General features: G+C 33.1%; 1 protein-coding gene across 1 annotated transcript in view; it reads right to left on the bottom strand.

Moving 5' to 3' along the window:
* Positions 1-21302, bottom strand: part of GRXCR1 (glutaredoxin and cysteine rich domain containing 1) — a 104804-nt gene that overhangs the window by 23220 nt on the left and 60282 nt on the right. Inside the window, exon 2 of the mRNA XM_003773290.2 lies at positions 18590-18832. Coding sequence (XP_003773338.1) covers positions 18590-18832 — 243 coding nt within the window. The remainder of the gene's footprint in view (positions 1-18589; positions 18833-21302) is intronic.

The raw sequence follows: 21302 nt of genomic DNA, 5'->3' as shown, positions 1-21302 counted from the left end.
TGCCAATCCTAGGAGCACCTGGAAGAGCTTTTATAGTATTGTTTCAAAGGGAGGGGGTACTGTATGTGTGTATGTGCATTCATGTACACACATAAACACACATACATCTTGGTAATAGAAAGCTAACTTTTGCAATAGGGAAGTAGGAGGGGAATGATAAAGGAAAGGGGAGAATGATAAAAAGTAGGGCAGCTGAAAGAAGGAAGTAGTCAAAATCAAAACATTTTAGAGAAGGGACAGGATAAAAAGAGAGAGAGAAAGTTAAACAGAAGAAAATAATATGGAGGGAAATGCACAGTTAGTAATCATAACTGTGAAAGCTTATGGGGTGAACTCACCCATAAAATGGAAGCAGATAGCAGAATGAATTGGAAACTGGAATCCAATAATTTGCTATTTACAAGAATCACACTTGAAACACCGAGACACACAAGAGTTAAAATAAGGAACTAGAGCAGAATCTATTAAGCTTTAGGTGGTGGTAGCAATCATGATCTCAGACAAAGTGAAAGCAAAAGTAGATCTAACTTAGAGAGATAAACAGGGAAACTTCATCTAACCAAAAGGCATCCTAGATAATGAAGTAACATCACTATTAAACATATATGCACCAAGTGACATAATATCAAAATTCTTTAAGAAAAAATTAAATTAATTCCAAGAAGAAATTCACAGTAAAACTATATTCTAGTGGGGAACTTGAATTTCTCCTCAAAGTGCTAGGTAAATATAACCATAAAATAAATGAGAAAAAAGTTAAGTAGATGACTAGATTAGAAAAGTTAGATAGACCTCTACAGAAACTGAATGGGAACATAAAGGAATATATATATATATATATATATATATATATATATATATATATATATATATAGAAAGAAAGAGAGAGAGAGAGAGAGAGAGAGAGAGAGAGAGAGCATCTTCACCAAAAAATAAATGACTATTAAATAGGGAATGAAACTCTCACAAATGCAGAAAGTACAAAATATTAAATACAATATTTTCAAATCATAATTCAATAAGAATTACATTCAATAAATGTCTGTAGAAGCATAAATAAAAATTCTTTGGAAACTAAACAATGTAATCTTAAGAAATGTGTAGTTAAAAGAACAAATCATAGAATCATTAAAGTGAATTACAACAATGAGACATTATTTCAAAATTTGTGAGATGAATCCAAACTAGTAGTTAGAGGGAACTTTATAACTCTATTTGTTTAAATCAATAAGAGAGAGACAGGACAGATTAATGAATTAGCCAAGCAATTGTTTTTAATGAGAAAAAGAACACGCTAAAAATGTCCAATTATACACTCAATTGGAAACCTTAAAAATTAAAAGTGAGATTAATAAAACTAAGTTTTTAAAACCTATTGAATTAATGAATAAAACTAGAAGTTGATTTATTTTAAAAATCCATGTTGAGTTAATTTAATTTGAAAGAGACAGAAAGAGACACAGACAGGGGCAGAGAGAAAAGAGACAAACAGATATATAGAGAGAGATACAAACAGACAGATAGAGAAAGAATTATATCACTGGTATTAAAAATGAAAAAGCTGACTATACCATTAACAAAGACGAATTATTAAGAGTTATTTTGCAAGCTGTATGTCAATAAATTTAACAAGTTTAGCTAAATTAAAGGATATTTACAAAAGTATAATTGCCTAGCCCTCTTTGTAGTGGGTAGAAACTGGAAACTGAGTGGATGCCCATCAGTTGGAGAATGGCTGAATAAATTGTGGTATATGAATATTATGGAATATTATTGTTCTGTAAGAAATGACCAACAGGATGATTTCAGAAAGGCCTGGAGAGACTTACACGAACTGATGTTGAGTGAAATGAGCAGGACCAAGAGATCATTATATACTTCAACAACAATACTATATGATGACCAGTTCTGATGGACCCGGCCATCCTCAGCAATGAGATCAACCAAATCATTTCCAATGGAGCAGTAATGAACTGAACCAGCTACGCCCAGAGAAAGAACTCTGGGTGATGACTAAAAACCATTACATTGAATTCCCAATCCCTATATTTATGCCCACCTGCATTTTGGATTTCCTTCACAAGCTAATTGTACAATATTTCAGAGTCTGATTCTTTTTGTACAGCAAAATAACAGTTTGGTCATGTATACTTATTGTGTATCTAATTTATATTTTAATGTATTTAACATCTACTGGTCATCCTGCCATCTGGGGGAGGGGGTGGGGGGTAAGAGGTGAAAAATTGGAACAAGAGGTTTGGCAATTGTTAATGCTGTAAAGTTACCCATGCATATAACCTGTAAATAAAAGGCTATTAAATAAAAAAAAAAGTATAATTGCCTAGATTAGCAGAAGAGGAAATAAAGCAACAGATCAGTAATGATCTTCCTTTTTAAAAAGTGCCAAGACCAGATGCATTTACAAGTGAATGCTACCAAATATTTAAAGATCAACTAATTCAAGTAATATCAAGTAAATTATTTGGAATACAAATTCCTTTTATGAAACAAATATGATACTGATATCTAAAACAGGAAAAATAAAGAGAGAGGAAGAAAAAATTAAACCAATTTCATTAATGAATATAAAAGCAAAAATCACAAATAAATTACTATATAAAAGATTACAACAACATATTACAAACATCATACATTATAACCAACTGGGATTTATGCCAGCATGGCAGAGATGGTTTAACATAAGGAAAACTATTAACATAATTGATTATAACAATAATAAGAGTAACAAAACTCATATGATTTTATCAATTAATGCAAAAAAGGCTTTTGTTAATAATTCTGATTTCTTCTTTAAAAAGCACTTATATATATGCATAACTGGATTTACCTTAATTGACAAAAAGCATTTATCCAAAACCATGAACAAGCATTATTTGTAATGAGGACATGCTAGAAGCCTTCTGAATAAAATCAGGTGTGAAACAAGTATTCCCATAGTCACTAATATTATTTAATATTGGATTTTTGGAAGCCTATATTTTGGAAATCCTACCAATAGCAAAGAGAGAGAGAGAGAAAATAGAGGAATCAGGACAGGAAATGAGGCGCATCGCTTTTGCAGATGATATTTGAAAAATCCTAATGACTGAACTAAGAAAATATTTAAAACAATAATTTTAGCAAAGTAGCAGGACACAAAGTAAATCCATGAAGATAATCAGCAATCCTGTATATCACAAATAAGGCCCCACAAGAAGAAATAAGAAATACTATATTTAAAATAATTATAAATAGTATAAAATATCTAGGTGTATATATTTTAGGAAAACAGGAAAGTACTATAGCAGAGATTGGGCATAGACCAATATCTCACACCATTTAAATATAGATGTATGAATATATATATATATATGTTTTATATATATAGGTAATATATACATTACAAGAAAATTGGGAGAACATGGAATATATTATCACAAATAGCAGTTATAAATTTAAATGGGATTAAGGACATTTATAGCAGCTTGGGGATACTCATGAATTGGAAAATGAGTGAAAAATGATGATAAATGATTGTGATGGAATATTACTATACTATAAGAAATGACAAATTTGATGATCTTTTAAAAAATAGACGAACAAAATAATGAAGAGTTAAATGAGCAGAGCCAAAAGAATATTCTATACAGTAACAAAAATACTGTTTTAAGAACATGTTTGAGCAAATAAGTCATTTTGTCTATTATAAATACCAAATTAACTACAAATGATCTATGGATCAAAATGCTATCTCTATCCAGAGAAAGAACTGATAACAAGAAGTATGTACAGAAAGATTTTACATATGTATTTGTGTCTGTGTATATATATTTGCATGTTATGGTCTTCATCCCTGAGGAGAGGAGAGAGGAAGGAAAGAAAAAAGAAAAAAGAAATTTACACAATAATTTTATTGTATATTTAAAAGGAATAGCAATTTGCACATAATAGATTTGCAGTTCTATATATAATCATCTTTTTAAATTATATTTTGTTGTAAAAATGCTTGTTTTATTCCATAAGTTAAAAAATAAATAAATAAAATTAAAAACACAAACAACCTTGCAATACCAGCACACCTATCAGATTGCTGACTATGACAGAAAAGGAAAATGACAAATGCTAGAGGACTTGTGGAATTATGAATTAATTCAACCATTCTAGAGAAAAAATGGAACCATGTCCAAAGGGTTATAAAATGTACATAATCTTTGACCCTGCAATATCACTACCTAGGTCTATTTCCCAAAGAGATCAAAGAGAAAAGGATTTATTTGTATAAAAACTTGATAGTAGCTCTTTTTGTGGTAGCAAAGAATTGGAAATCAAGGGGATACCTAGCAATTGGGAATGGCTAGACAAATTGAGGTATATTATTGTGATGGAATACTATTGACCATAAGAAATGACCAACTGGATGGTTTCAGAATAAAACCTGGGAAGTATTATATGAATTTATGCAAATTGAAGTGGACAGAACCAGAACATTTGTACACAATAATAGCAATATCTTAAGGAGGATCAACTATAAAAGACTTAGCTACCTTGATCAAGACAATGATAGAAGACAGTTTCAAAGAACCCATGATGAAAAATGCTATATACCTCCAGAGAGACACCTGAACTCTAAATGCATATTCAATTATACTTTTTTAAATTTTATTTTTCCTTGAGCGTGTGCTTTCTTTTGTAACATGTCTTATCTGGAAAATGTTTTGCATAACCTCATATGCATAATAGATATAAAATTACTTGCCATCTCAAGGAGGGGGAGTAATAGATGGGAGGGAGAGAATTTGCAACTTGAAATTTTTAAAAATTAATGTTAAAATTATATAATTGGGAAATTTTTGCCAAAATAAATATTTTTTAATTGAATTATTTTAAATTAATTGAAGGTTATACATTTTAGTAATAAAATTAGAATAAATGATGGAAAGTGTCAAATGCCAAAAGCTAATTTTTACCTATAAAATTGCAACATAGAATCAATTTTTTTCATTTTCTTTTTAGGGCAGGCCTTAGATTTTATTACTATATGGGACTTTTCTCTTGGAGGAATTCTGAATCGATGACAAAAACGTGTAACTTATATTTGACCACAATGTCCAGTAGATAGTAAATGCTTGTTGATTGATTACATGTAATGTCACCATTACCAAAATGTGTGATTTGGTGCTAAAGAGCTAACACATGTAGCAAATATGCTTAGGAAATAAAAGTGAGGGAAGTACAGTAATGACTTTCCTCTGCATAGGGGATAGGGACTAGACCTATGATTTCATTGGTACAGGAATCATCCAGAGGAGGAAACTTCGGGCAGTGTTGTGAGATATTACCTACAACTAAAGAGTCTTAGAAAGTCACACTGAATAACTTGCACAAGCGAATTATACATTCGCATATATCTTTTGTTGTGATATTAGTACTAACAAGGGCAATTATTGTTAGACTAATTCTAATAAAATAGAATAATAATGAAACAATTTTAATTTAATAAAATATACTTATATGCTAAAAACATGTATGGAAAACAGCAATTAAGCGACTGTTCTTAAATATTCATTGGGTATAAGTGCATTCTACTCAAAGCTGTTAGTTAGGTCCTATGGGAAATTATATATGAAGCTAAGGATCTGATTCCTTCCTTCCCTCCTACATGCTGCTGCCAGTGTTGATGGTAATAGCACATTTACGCAGTGTTTTAAGGCTTCGTAGTTAGAAGACAGGTGTTATAACACTTTGGAAGGGTCACAAGGTTAAAATTTAAGAAATGATAAGAAAGTTATTACTTAAAAAACTGATCTTCAATCCATATATGTGTTTTGTCATTAGGACAAAAGTGAGAAGAGGATATTTTGGGTATAAATATAGGACTGAAACAAAATGGAACTTTACAGCTTTCTCTCCCACAACCAGACCACACAGCATGTTTTATTAAGAGCAATTCTACTGATATCTGAGTGATAAAACCTGATTTAATAACTCTCTCTGGTTTGGGAGGTCAGCTAGACTAAATAGATACCCTCATGTGGGTAAATTATGGGAGGACGGAGAGAAATGGGAAGGATATACAGGATATTATTGGTTAAAACTCCACATTGAAACTGACTGACTCATCCATCAAAACTTAATTCTGAATTCAAACCTCAGTTCAAGCGTTCTGATTGCGTGGAGTTTTGCTTCCCTTCGTTTTTCCCATCAAGGCTGTTTACAATGACCTTGAAGATTTCTTCAGTGATTGGTGACATCATTTCACTGAAACAGTGGAACCTGTACTGTGACAGGTAAGTCTATCAGAGTGAAAAGATTGCACATTCCATATGAATGGTGATAGAAAATGGCAACTCAGCCACATTTATTAAGTACCACACCTTTGGAGAGCATTTTCCACAGCATTGAGGATAGTTAAAAAGGAAGTAACAGAGTTAGCACTGGGGGGACTTTATGATTTCTCCCAATCCCTTTTTTTTATAACTGAGGAGCACGAGACCTGAAGAAGTTCTAACATGCCCAAATTTAAACCTGGCAGAGATCCCCCTATTCCAAATCCAATGCTCTTTCCTCACACCCATATGCCAAAGATAATCTGATGTTATGATATTTTATTAGGATTTGAAACAAATATCAAGTTCCATGATCAATCAGTTCAAGTGCCTTCTCAATAAGATGCAGACCTCAGTGATAGAGATTAAATACAATTCGTCATCATGTTTCTCTAAACACATTATTGGGATTCAAATCCAAAGAAATCACTTATCCCTTCAAATACTCCTTCAAACATTCTTTGAGAATGAATTTCAAGAACTGCTTCATGATGAACAATTCAGCCCAGAAGCCTAAAGGAACAAGAAGATATGTAAAGTATTCTGGGATGATAATCAGGCTGATTAAGACCAAACTACTACTTGTCAACCTGCTCTGGAAAAAAACCAGCAGTCAGCCAAAGATTTCATCAGTAAGCCAGAACAGCGAAATATCACTGAATTATGCAACCCAGTTAACCTACAATTTAATTATGTACCAAGAAGGAGAAAAATAAGTAGAAAAACAAAACATAAACCTGAGCAATTGCAGGTTTTTTAAGATTGTTTGAAAAATCCCAGGCCATTGACTGAACTAATGGTCTTCAAAGAAGAATATCCTGTCTTCTTTATTGGGACAACCTATAGACCTGAACATCTGAATTGTATTAAGTACATCACACATTTGCTTTATTAAGATGTTTCATCAGTCTGAGCTAGGAGGAGAGGCAGTCTTTATAGATACAATGTCAACTCCTTAATATGATTTGAAAAACTGGGAACTTACAATTTAAAAATCTTAGTTTTGCAATGGACCAAGCCAAAGGTAGCTTCCTATCTAATTCAGGAATCCTTTTGACAGCATCTTTGAAAGACGATCATTCAGTAATGTAATTTTTAATACTACTATTCATGGTATAGTGGACAGAGTACTGGACTTACAATTAGAAAACCCTGAGTTCAAGTCTAAATTTAACTGCTAGATGTGTGCCCCTGAACAATTCATGTAACTATCCTTTATCTCAGTTTCCTCAACATTAAAAGGGGGATAACAGTAGCACCCATATAACAAGGTTATTGTGACATTAATATTTGTTAAGTGCTTACCATAGTACATATGCTTAATAGGAATTGCCTAACAAATGCTTGTTCCCTCTATATTGAGCTGATCTCTATCTCCCTATCACGTCTACAATTCTTCAAAGATCTATTCTTTGTTGTACCTTTCTTTTGTCCAGTCCCTTAATTCTATTAGTGAAATCCTTACAGAGGATCTCCCCCTTCAAATAAATCCCATTCATTTCATGACCAAGGATCTCTCATTTAGAATTCCCACAGAAAAGTTAATGTACACAGATGAATTAAAGATTTTCTGTTAGCAAGTCCTTCCCTTTTTTCTGCCACCATTCGGACACAGGCAGAAACAGAAATGAGTCACACATGCCCAAGAACTCTTCTGTTTTTCCTTATTTTGTGATTTGCTACAGAAATAGCATTCTTTCCCTACTGCTTCTCTGCCTGTAGCCTCCACATTCTATTGCAGAGTCTGTATTCACAACTTTTCTAGCAGGGTGGAACCTTCCAAAGCTTAGTCTTCTATGGGAGAGAACTCAGTAAGGAGTGGTCACCTTCACATTACAATGATGCACAAGAGTAGCATGAATGACCTTATAATCAACCCAAATCTCTTCCATGGGAAGTGCTGCCAAAGCTACATCTCACTTATTCTGTGCTTGTACAATTTGATTTACTGAACACTGACAATGGGTTTAAAACATTTATCTTTAAATTCCATCTTCTTGGTTTCAACCCAGTGCATTTAATCTATCAAGATTTATTTCAATTCTCACTCCTATTTAACACAATTTCTCTCTCTCCCCACTTTGTGTCATCCACAAATTTAAGTAATATGTCATGTGTGTCCTCATTTAAATTCATTAAAAACTAGTGCATAGGATAGTACCAAGGACAGAGACCAGTATCAAGAGACTAGAGACTTCCTTTGAGTTTGACAAAAGTTAATTAGTTAGTATCTTTCAGATACCCTGTGGGCAGATCCCAAGATTCTGAAATTCTCCATGAGAACTTATAATGTCTCCTTTCATGTTTTCTCTTATATAATAAATTAAACACCCCCGGTTCTTTCTTCTGTTCTTTATGTGAGATGAACTCACATTATTTGGCTTTCTTTGAATACTACCAGCATCAAGGAGGTCATAGATAGCGCAGATAATTCAAAACTTTATTTTTAGCCCTGAGTTTTAAACTATCCCCACTCAACAGACTTTCTAATAAAGAGTGGGAGAAGTCAGGTGATAAGTATTTAAGGACCATGAAAACTGGTTTAGAATCACAAGTTCCAGGAGTCTTCTATGCTGTCATTTGTTTCTTTCATTCTTCCAGTATTCTTGGGAAGGTTAATCACACTTCTGCTAATGAATTTAACCCCACCCCTTACTATGTCTCCTGGGAGTTTACCCATCCATCATTCTTTCTCTCTTTCATCTTCTTTCTCTCCCTATTTCCTGATTCCTTCCACTGTCTACAAGCATAGTCAGTTCTTCCCTATCCTGAAAATAAAAAAGAAAACAAAAAAGATGCAAATCAGCCATGTTTCAAAACTTTCATTATACATCTACCCTTTCCTATGTCAAGCTCCTAGAAAAAAAGAAAAAAGTTGAATACAATCTGCCTCCAATTTTCTATCAAAAGAAATTTGAATTTTAATTCTGCCACTCTATTCAAACTTCTCTCTACAAAGTTATCAATGGCCTCTTAATCATGAAGCTCAGTGTTGTTTTTTTCTTATCCTCTGATGTCTTTACAATTGTTGACCACTTCCTCTTTCTGGAAAATCTAATTTATTATTTAATAGTTTTTTCATTTTGCTTTCTTATATTTTATGTCCTATCTGACCCTCTCTTTTTAATACATTTTTGTTAAATTATTAAGTATGAGTGTCTTCAAAGGCTGTATCATAGATATCTTTTTCTCTCTAATGTTTTTCTTTTCCTTTCATGGTCTTAATCATCTCTATGCAAATAATTACATTCTTCAAACCCTAATTTATCTTCTGAACCCCTTTTCAAAACCACTAGCTATCTGTTTAATAACTCCATTTGGATGTCTCATTAGCATTTCATAATCAGTGTGCCTAAAATAGAATACATTGCCTTTCTTATAAATCTACTTATGTTCCCAAATCCTCCATTTCTCTTGAGAAGAGCGCTATCCTCCTACTTATTGAGGAGTTGTCTTTGATTCTTCTCTTTTCCTCATCCTCCAAGTTCAATGAGTTAGATTTGCATTTTCTTTCTCTATTTCCAATAGATTTCATGTCTGTTCTCTTTCTGTCCACTTATCCTCCCACCAAGATTCTTCAATTCTTCTTGTTCAACAATCTTGTAGTCTCTTTCTTCTTTCTATCTTTTCTCCACAAAACTAGCAAAATAATATTCTCACCATGAAGATGTGATGATGTAACTCCCCAACTTAACTACTATCTTTTCCCTGTATTCTATATTTCATTTTTTGACTCCAAAATTCTCACAATCTGGTTTCCACAATTCCAGCTTTTAAAATCAATTTCTCTTCTAGACTAGGCTCAGGAGACACCGTGATTTTTGAAGTTGGCACTGACCCACAATCCTGTTACCTATAAGCAGGTCTAGGTTATAATTGGGAATGAAGAGGAGTGCGTGTGATTCGTCATAAGGGAGCCCCAGGTTTAGACCCAAGAGGGATATTAGCACTTGCAAATGAAGCAGAGAAGGGGACCCGATCAGAGTTCCAGGGCCAAGAAGAGCATGGCTAACAGAGAACAGTGGTGCTTCATGGGTTAAGACAAAAGTGTCCAAAAGAAATGCCATGACTATACTTCTCCCCAGATACCACCATCTTAGCAGCACCAAAAACTTCCAAACCCCTAGAACTAGTTCTGAAAACCACAGCAAGAAAAAAAAAAAATAAAGTTTGGCATAGTGCTGCCCCATTCAGAGGTAAGCAGAGCTCAACTTTAATAAAAATTTCATAGTAAAAATATAGATAGAAAAAAGAACAAACAATAAAAAAGAACCTAAACATAAAAATATTATTATAGTTACCAAGAAGAACAAGACATAAATTTAGAAGAAAATAATTTGAAAACACCTACAAACCTACAAACCTTTCACCTTCCACCTACAAACCTACAAACACCTCAAAGGAAAATATTGTTTGGGCTCAAGCCCAACAAGAATTCCTGGAAGAATTAATGAAACATATAAGAGGTTAGAGGAAAAATTGAGAGAAGAAAAGAAATCTATACAAGAAAATGATTAAAGAAGAATTAGCAGCTTGGCAAAAGAGACACAAAAATTTACTAAGAAAATATCACCATAAGAATAAAATTCATCAAAAAAAGAACTCCTTCAGAAGCAGAATAAACCAAATGGAAAAAGGCTTAGTTATAAAAATTCACTAAAGAAAAGAATTCCTTAAAAAGAAGAACTGAACAAATAAAAGGGGGATAAAATACTTACCAAACAAAAGAACTCCTTAATAAAATTGACCAAATGAAGAAAGAGGTTCAAAAGATCACTGAAAAATTCACTATTAAAAATTAGAATTAGAAAAGTGGAAGCTAGTGATTCCATGAGACACCGAGAAACAATAAAATAAATTCAAAAGAAGAAAAATAGAAGAAAATGGGGAACACCTCTCAGAAAAAAAAACAATTAATTTGGAAAATATATTGAGGAGAGATAATTTAAATTATTGCATTATTACTACATTATCTAAAATCTATGATTCCAATTTTTTTTAAATCCAGATATCATATTTTAAGAAATTCTTAAGGAAAACTGCCCTGATGTCTTAGATCAAGAGGGAAAAATAAAAATTGAAAAAGGATACACTAAACTACTTCTAGAATAACCCCCCAAAATTTTTTTTCAGGAATATTAGAGCCAAATTCCAGAGATCCCAAATCAATGAGAAAACATTGCAAAAAGTCAGAAGAAAAAATTCAAATATTATGGAACGATAGTCAGAATAAAACAAGATTTTATGGATTCCATGTGAAAGTAGCAGATGGCTACTTTCCAGAAGGCAAATGAGCTCCAGTTACAACCAAGATCATCTTACCCCTAAAAACTTTTGAGAAGTTAATAGTTAATAAAATAGAGGCTGTTCCTGATATAAAGAAAAGAACAGAATAAAAAAGTTTACCTTCAAACACAAGGCTTAAGAAAAGCATAAAAAATATATAGGAAGATGGTACAACTCCTAATAACTTCAACATTATTAGGGAAGTTAAAAGGAGTTTGCAAAAAACAGAGGGCACAAGTGTGAGTTATGAACTGATTATGGGGGGATGATCTCTAAAAGAAAGGATGCAGGTATGAGAAAGAAGGATACACTGGAAGAAGGGGAAAGGGAGAGGTTGAATGGAGCAGATTTTTTCACATAAAGCAAGCAGGGAAGAGTTTTTATAGTAGAGGGGAAGTTGGGGATAGCAGGCAATGCTTGAACTTCATTCTCATCAAAATTTGTTCAAAGAAAGAAGAATACATATACAACTCAGTTGGATATATAAATCTATCTTACCCGACAAGCATATAAGAAGGCAAGTGAGTAAGAGATATGAGGAGAGGGATGATAAGGGAAAAGATAAAATAGCGGAGTCAGTAATCAGAAGCAAGACAGAACTTTTGAGAAGAAACAGGATAACAAGAGAGAGAAGCATAAACAAAAGAAAATGAGATGGAAGTATTATAGCTGCAAATGTGAATGGGATGAGTTAACCCATAAAACAGAAATAGCAGAATATTTTGGAAAGCAGAATCCTGTCGTATACTGTACACAACAGACATACTTGGGACAGAAAGACATGCACAGAGTTGACATGAAGGACTATAGCAGAGTCTATTATGTTTCAACTGAAATGAAGAGAACAAGGATAGCAATAAAAAGGCAAAGAAAAAGCAAAATTACCATCTAATTGACATAAATAATCAGGGAAATTACATTTTGCTAAAATATATCCTGGATAATGAAATAATATTTTTAAAAATTTATAGCAATTTTCTCTAGTAAAGGCCTAATTTCCCAAGTATAAGGATCTTAATCATATATATATCATATATATGTTTTGTGTGTATGTGTGTGTGTGTGTGTGTGTAAAAGATCTGTTCCCCAATTAAAAATGATCAAATAGGCAATTTTCATAAAAATAAATCAAAGCTATTTTTAGTCTTATGAAAAAATTCTCTGAATTGCTATTAACTAGAGAAAGACAAATTAAAACAACCCTGAGGAACCACCTCATAACTGGCAAATGCTGGAGGGAATGAAGGAAAATAGATATAGCAATGAAGTATTTGTGAAATAGTAAAGTTGTCCAACAATTCTGGAGAACAATGTGGAACTATATCCAAAGTCCTATAAAATTATCCATACTTTTTGATCTGGGAAGATCACTAGCAGATCTATATTCCCAAAGGAATCAAAAGAAAGGAAAAGGATCTATATGTACACAAAATGTGAAAGAATTCTAAATTAACAGAATGTTCATCAATTGGGGAATGACTGAACAAGTTTTGGTATATGACTGTAATGGTATCCTTTTGTGTTAAAGGAAATGATGATAGGGGAGGATTTAAGGGGGAAAACATGACATGACATGAGCTACATGAATTGATATGAATCATTGGACACAGTAACAAGGTCATTAATGAGGACCAACTGTGAAATATTTGACTACTCTGATCAATATAGTGATTCAAGATAATTTTAAAAGGATTCCTGATGAAAAAATGTGATCCACCTCTAGATAAAAACTAATAAATTCTGAATACAAATCAAAGTATAATTTTCTTGTTTTATTTTTTGTTGCTTTTAGTTTGTTTTGTTTTGTTTTTTGCAATATGGCTATATTTTATTTTAATATATATTTTAAATGATTTATTTTATATTTTATATATTTAAATGATATATTTTATATTTTGTATTTTAAATAATTGATATTTTAAATGCCCAAATTGGAGATTGAATAAAATTAACAAGTGTGATATTTAAAAAGCATCATGGGCATGTCAGCCATACATACATCAGTATGAATAGGACCACTAATAGGAATAAGTTCTTTATTACCTCTTAACACTCAAATGAGATTAGTTACTTTGACCTAAGGAGAGTTTTGACTAGGGGAGAAGAGAAGTAAATAATTTGGAAGATTGAAAACTTGGGCTGGAGACAGGGCTCAGGACAACATGAAAATCAAACATTCCTGGGGAGAAGAACAGGAGATGATAGAGAAATATTGTAAGAGAAGAGAATGAGAATAACAAACTTTTTAATTTCAAAATTTTAAGTACAATAACCATGTTCCCCAAAAAAGGGAAGAAATGAGAAGGGAATTCTCTTCCCCCTCTTCTTGTACCATATGGTTCTCCATCTCCAGAGTCTCCAGAGCTTAATTCATCATTTTATATTGAAATTCAGATACATTATTAACTAAATAGGCTTTCCTGCTAGCTAAAACTTTCTGGTTTATATAACTATTTTCCTTATAAGAAAATTATTCAAGAATTCTAAATGAAGAAGCAATGTGACAGGTAAACTTAGAAGTCTCCATGTCTCCATCTGGGTCTTTCTCATTTTTTCTTCTGCCCCCTCTTCATCTCTCCATCTATCTGTCTATAAAAGAGACGAAATTATCTAGTAAAAAGGTTCCATGTATGTATATTTTCGTACTTAGAAAACTCAGTATAAATATGAGGTTCCCTTCTACCGCTTTTAATATCTCTACCAAATATCAGCTTCTTTCTCTTCCTAAAAATTATTTTCCACTACATGGTAGGACCCAGTAGAGGGCATCCTTCCATTTCAGATGCATGAATGTTTCAAGAAAAAGTTCCATATAGCTTTTACACTAGATATGAAATAAATATAACTAAAGTTGGAGAGAAAAAAACCCTGTTAATATTATTGAAGCGGTTCTTCTCCATTGAATAGAGGGGCCATTCCCCAATTGATAGATGTTCAACCACTGTGAACAAGCAGTTCTTCAATCCAAGTTATTAATAAGTATATATAAGAATGTTTTCCCAAAGCTTTATAATTAGATAAATGCAAATTAAAACAATTTCACATTCTTCTTTTCACCCATAAGATTGGCAAAGGTAACAAAAAATGGAAAATGACAAATGTTGGAAGGGAAGGAGGGAAACAGGTACATTAAGACATGATTAGTGGAGTTGTGAGTTAATCCAGTCATTTTAGAAAATTATTTGGAATATAATCAAAAAGTCACTAATGTATGTATACCTTTCAACCCAGTGATTTTTCTATTAGGCCTACATCCAGAAGAGATTTTTTAAAAAATCCAGAGATAGAAAATTATGGAAGCTCATCAGCATCAAAGAAAAGGAAACTAAAAATGCACTCAGTAATTGAGAAATGGATTAAGAAATTATGGTAGATGTAGTAATACTGTAGTATGGAAAATGGCTAAAAATTAAAGATGGGTTCAAAGAAACTGGGGGGAAACTGTATGGAATGGTGGAGATGAACAACTTTGAAAGAATTAAACCAAGGCAGAAGTCCTAAAATGAAGTATGCTGCCATAGAGGTAGTATGAATGAATTCAACATGATTCAAAGGTGATGGATCCAAGATGTAAAATGGGACATACATTGGGGATGAGGGGATGAGGGGGTGAGGCAATCGGGGGAAATGACTTGCCCAGAGTCACACAGCTCCTAAACATCAAGTGCTTCAACGCAGGTCTTCCTGATTCCAGGGCTGATGCTCCATCCACTGTGTCACCCAGCTGCCCCCAAGCATTTTTTGCTATGGACAGTGTTGGACTTTGTTCTATTTCATTGTACATTTTTTCTTTTATATTTGGGGTGAGTAGGAAGTTTAGTAAGTAAATGCTTATTCATTAAAAAATAAAATTATTTTTTAAAAAAGGAAATAGAGATGGAGGGGTAACAAACACAAACCAATATGCTTTTGGGGGGTCTGGAGTATTGGTATTCAGGTTAATTGGCTTCTAGAAACAAAGGAGGATTATTAATACTCTGTCCCACCTGAACTTAATAAGTGCAAAGAGGATAATGACAGGCAAAGGGCAATAAAGACATCAACCTGCCTTTTGCTAGGTGGGTCCACCATATTCTCTCTCTTGTCATCCCTCAAACTGAACTTGTACCCTGCTGATTTAGTTCTAAAGTATGAAAAGTGCATGAAAGGAAAAAAAGATTCTTACAATGAGCAGGAAGCCAAGGAAATGTTAAAATCAAGAAGAAACTTTGTCCTGGAATGCTGTGGGTATCAGACTATGTGATAGATTTTCAAGGTTACTGAGGACATCCTATTGTCCTTTCCTCAAATATATATATAAATTGATATACGCATATATGTGTTTGTATATGTACATGTGTGCATGCATTTATATACATGTGTGTAAATACAGGCATAAATATGTATTTATATAAATGTGTATTGTGTATACTATACATATATGTATGCATCAATATATGTATATATACACATATGTTTGTATATAAATATATGTGTACATATGCACAACGTGTGTATATCACTGTGTTGTCTACATGTAGATATGTGAATGTGTACATATATGTGTGTTTGTGTTTATATGTGTGTATGTTTGTGTATGTACATATATGTGTGTGTATAGGACTGTCATAGTCTCCCTCGTATACTTTCTTAGAATAATGACTTTGGTGTTCTTCAAGTGACCTTCCTTGTTAAAATGCAAATAACTTGAAAAGGAATAGACTTTAAACTCTATCAATTATTTACATATTAGTGTAAATGCAGAATCTTTCCTTTAAGCAGATATTGATGAGAAAGGGGAGAGAGAACCTGAAGACACAGAAATAGCAATAGCACGTGAAAAGATAAAAGTGTACAGGAATAATAAAGTTTATCTACGTTGTCCTATTTTCCCTGGGGCTGGCCCTCCCTAAGAAGACTACATCATTTCTTGGGGGGCAAATCCTAAGCTTCAACTTTCCCGTTTTTGAAACTCAGGTTTACAGAAAAAGCAAGCTCTCCTATGGAAAGCTGGTCCAAGATAAAATGGCAGAGCATACAAAAAATACATTCTTGAGTACTTTAAAATTGAGGCATAATCAGGAAAAGTCAAAAGAGCCAGTTGCTAAATACATCAGAAAATCAAATATCCACCTGTTAGTTGACAACTTTTATAAACTTTAATTATATTTCATTATTCCTATTATAGTCTTCATACCCCAAGGTTATTTTAACCATCCATTTTTCTTTTAGATAATTTTAAAATTAACCCAAAAATGTCTATGTAAATGATTAAATAAGCTAATAAGACAAAAATAACAACCCAAAATTTCCAAAAGGATAAATATAAATTTTAATAAATGATAACATAGGTTTATTTTGTCTTTTTCAGGTCCATATCCATTTTTGTACTCAGTATACGTTGGCCATTTTGCTATAGATACAGGGCAACTCAAAAATCTTAGTGTGGTTCTAAGCTTAGCTAAGAACCTCAATAAGACTTTTGGGATGATACCCTGTAAATGTGTGTGTGTGTGTGTGTGTGTGTGTGTGTGTGTGTGCATTATAACTTTGTGTATATGGGGATATGTATATTTCTAATAGGCATGTGTATGCAAATATATTTGTATAAATGTACCTAATTGTGCTCAGTATTGTTCAATCCTCTCCAGGCTGCACTCTGGATTTTTTCTATCATTCCCCAGAAAACTCTTCAAACTGTAAACTTACTCTAGCCCTGAAATTAACACTTTGGAAATAGGGTCCTTTTCTCCCTGCAGATGTTCACTTCATTTGAATGATCATAAAGAATTACATTTAATGACCATCCCTAAACAAACGCTCCTTTATTCCTCTCTTGGTTGCACTTCCAACCTCCTATTTTCAGCTTCCTTTTAGATGGCTTTCCCCCACAAGAATGTAAGCTCCTTGAGGGTTGGAATTGTCTCTTTCTGCTTATATTTGTTTATATTTGCTTATATTCCAGGCTGAAGACAATACCTAACACATAGAAAGTGCCAAAGTCATCACTTGTGAGTTAAATGACTGATTATTATTTCATCATTCCAAATCACTTCAAATTTATTTTTCTGTGTCTTATTAGCCTGAGGGATAAAAGTGGACAAATTAATTGCTCTGTGGATAAAATATAAGAAGAATTAGAAGAAAACTCCATGTTTAGGTGAACCCTATGTGGAGAGTTTATGAAAGGACATGGGCAATAGTAGTACACGTTAGAGGAAATGAATTGTCATTCATATTTGTGATCTCTTCAAAAGATCAAAAAAACTAAATATCAAAATCGTATATTCTTCATATGTATCACTTTATAGCTCAATAATGTTTTATCAGATTGATAAAACATCATTATTTTTCAATGTCTTCAATTATTGGACATCAATCCTGTTTCTATTTCTTTGCTATTTATAAATCAAGGCACCATGACTATTTCTTATAAGGAAAAATCTTAAAGATGTTCTAATTTTATATGTTTCAGACAAGAATGACAATTTTAATAAATAAAATTCAATTAAACAATACTTTTCACAGTGATAGGAAGCAATGTTTTGCTTTTTGTATTATTGTCAGAGATGATTATTTGATTTGTCTACTTTAATCTTACATCAATTTGTTTTCTACTTCAGATATGATTCAAGTTCAAGAAGAGATTTTAAACAAAGGGCAATTGTCAACATCTATCCTCCCAAAATCCATGTTATGGTAATTCTATTTTAAGATCATCTTCTTATGTTCTTCAGGTAGAAACCAAAGCACCAGGGATGAACAATAAAGAAATCATACATGACTTTTAAATAATGCATCTTTTTGCCTTCACTGAAAAACCCTAATTTTAAGATGATTCTGAAAACTCGCTACATGGAATTGTGTCAGACACCAATCTTGTTTTTTTTCCAGAACTCTAATTTCTATTTTCCATTCACCTTTCCAATGGCTAGGAGAATTCTCTACATCTTGCATGAAGTTTTAAGAGAATCCAAATTCCTTTAGAAAGTACTTACCCCAAGATAATGGCCATCGATAAATACAACAGGTAGAGAAGGTGCTTCAGAAACCCTCCTACATCTCTCATCAAGCTCTTTTCCATATTCTCCATTCAGAGCAATATTTTTCTCTTCAAATTTGACTCGATGATTCTGAAAGATTTTCCTAACCAGTTCACACCTTTCAAAAGTCGTCCTTACCACACGAAGGCAAGTTGTATAAATCACTATCCGATCAAATTCTAGCTCAGTTGATGGTTGCTGGAAAGAGGGGAAATATAAATTTTACGTTAATCAGAGAAAGACAATCTATATTTAATATATGTGAGTTTTTAAGCCTATCCAGTTAATTCACCTAAATTCTTATAATCAAATTGGAGTATTGTAATATAGAATACTCATTGCTAGATTTTAGTCTTCGATTCTGTTTCATGGTGCGATGTGATGCTTTTGTCCTATAGATTAGAAGAAATATTACTTTAATACATAATAAATTTTTTTCATCATTGCATGGGAATAGCATGAACACACCAGATGATAATATAAAGGTCAATTTAATTCTAGCAGGACTTAAAATATTTTGTCAAAAGATAATTCTCCATCCCACTGTTAGCAATTTCAACCTAGTTACATTGCCAGCTCAAGATTCTGTATTATGTTGGTTCTTACTGCATAAGGTCTTCATTTGGCTATCAAATGCTTATAAAATGAATCTCTCCTGAATACATAAAAATGCTAGTTTTCCTTTCCTGTTACTGGGCATTATTCCTTTTTGTGATATTTACACACGTATCAACAGGTCTTCAAACAAAATATTGAATTCAGCCAAGCAGGTTAATTGCTAACAGGACTGTCTCCAGTCAATAACGAGTTGTTTAACTGAATTAAACTAGCAGGTTGCTTTGTTTGCCCTGGCTTGTGTATATATAGACATAGCAGCTGATTTTAGCGAATGACATTTTCATTAGAATCCACAGTTTTGAAGAGACACTAGCTTTCTGTTGCATTATTATTCCTGAAACACATCTGACCTTTTCACTGTAGGAAACAGTATTAAATCACCATGGGAAGATATATTAAAAGATCATAGGATCATAGATTGAGAAATGGAAAGGATCTTAAAGGTAATTGAGTCTAAAGTACCCTCCCCTCCCCATTTTACAGATAAGGAACCTGAGGCAGAGGATAGTTTGAATAACTGGCCAAGGATCACACAATTAGAAATTAGACAATCAGAAAATCAGACTCAGTTCCTTCTGACTTGGTCCGGTACTCTTTATACTATGTCCCACTATCCCTTGTACCAGAGTACAAGTTTTAAGTGAATTCCCTGAAGACAAATATTAATTATTATGGGGGGAATCATTAAAATGAAAAATCCCACATCTGCAAAGGCTTTTTCAGTTTTCCAAATGCTTCTATACATTTTTTCCCATTTGATCCTAATAAGAATTCTGTGGAGGGAGGTATCATTATCTCTGATATATAAGAAAAAAAGCATCAAATCTTAGCGTGAGGGTCTTAGAGTCATATAATAGGAACTTTAGACCTGGAGGCATTCAAGGGTCATCTAGTCCAACCTCTTTATTTTATAGAAGTGAAAACTTGCCCAAGAAAACCCAGTCAATAAGTCAAGTGAGTTCAAGAAAACTTGTATTTTAAAGGGGTAACAGAGATTTTTTTCCCAGAATACTGTGTGGTGTTATGGAGAGAGGGCCAAGTCTGGAGTCAGGCAGGTTCATCTCCTTGAATTTAAATTTGGTATCAGATACTTACTAGCTATATGACCCTGGACAAGACATCTAGCTCTATTTGCCTCCGTTTCCTCATCTGTAAAATGAGCTGGAGAGGGAAATGGCAAACCATTGCAATTATCTCTGCCAAAATAAACCTCTAATGGGATCAAGAAGAATCAAACAAAATTAACAACTCAACAACAAAATCAACAGGGAAGGGAAGGAGGCTTTCTCCCTATAGTAATTCTCCACCCAGCAAAGGGAGGGGAATAGAATCCCTAAAAATTGAAGGTTGAACTTGGAATCATGGGAACAGAATTTAAATCCTAACTCTGAGCCTCAAGTTTCCTCATTGTAGCAGGGGAGGGAGGGGAAATCATAATAGATTAGCTCTGCTAGCTGATTTTTCTCAGTTATAAATTTATAATCCCATGGTCTTTTATATATACTTTTAGTATAGGTAGTAGGAATAAAAGATATATTGCCAGAGATTGAAGGAAACAGAAGATAGTAAGGAAATGAAGGCATCAGGTAGAGACATTTTCTGGAACATATTCTAGTTATGTTGTAGTCAGATCTTGATGCAGGGGTTCCACTGTTCTAGATAAATAGAAGAAATAATTCCTATAGAAATATCTAGGAGGGAGAAGGCAATGTTGAATGACATGAAGCTTACAGCTCTCTATAATTGGAGAAAAGAGTTGAAATTATCCTAAAATTCAAGATATGAAGCAGGTAGGCTAAAGGAGTTCATGTCACCTTCTTAGTGAAATTGGAGACCATCCTTCATCCTAAATGGGCCTCTATTTCTGCATCTACAAATGTCCAGGGTTGGTTTGATGGTTTTCAAAGCCCATTCTGTTTCTAGCAATCTGGGAACTTGTGTTGAATAGCAATACTCAGTAGAGCAGTCTCAAGGTAACTTAAGCCAACAAATATGAAGCTGAAATAATCATTAATAACAAAGATCCCAAATCTTGGATTCATAGATATAA

This window comes from Sarcophilus harrisii, chromosome 6 (assembly GCF_902635505.1).
Source record: "Sarcophilus harrisii chromosome 6, mSarHar1.11, whole genome shotgun sequence".
Taxonomy (NCBI): Eukaryota; Metazoa; Chordata; class Mammalia; order Dasyuromorphia; family Dasyuridae; genus Sarcophilus; species Sarcophilus harrisii.
The sequence above is the reverse complement of the archived record's forward strand: the minus strand, read 5'-3'. Positions and strand labels throughout refer to the sequence as shown.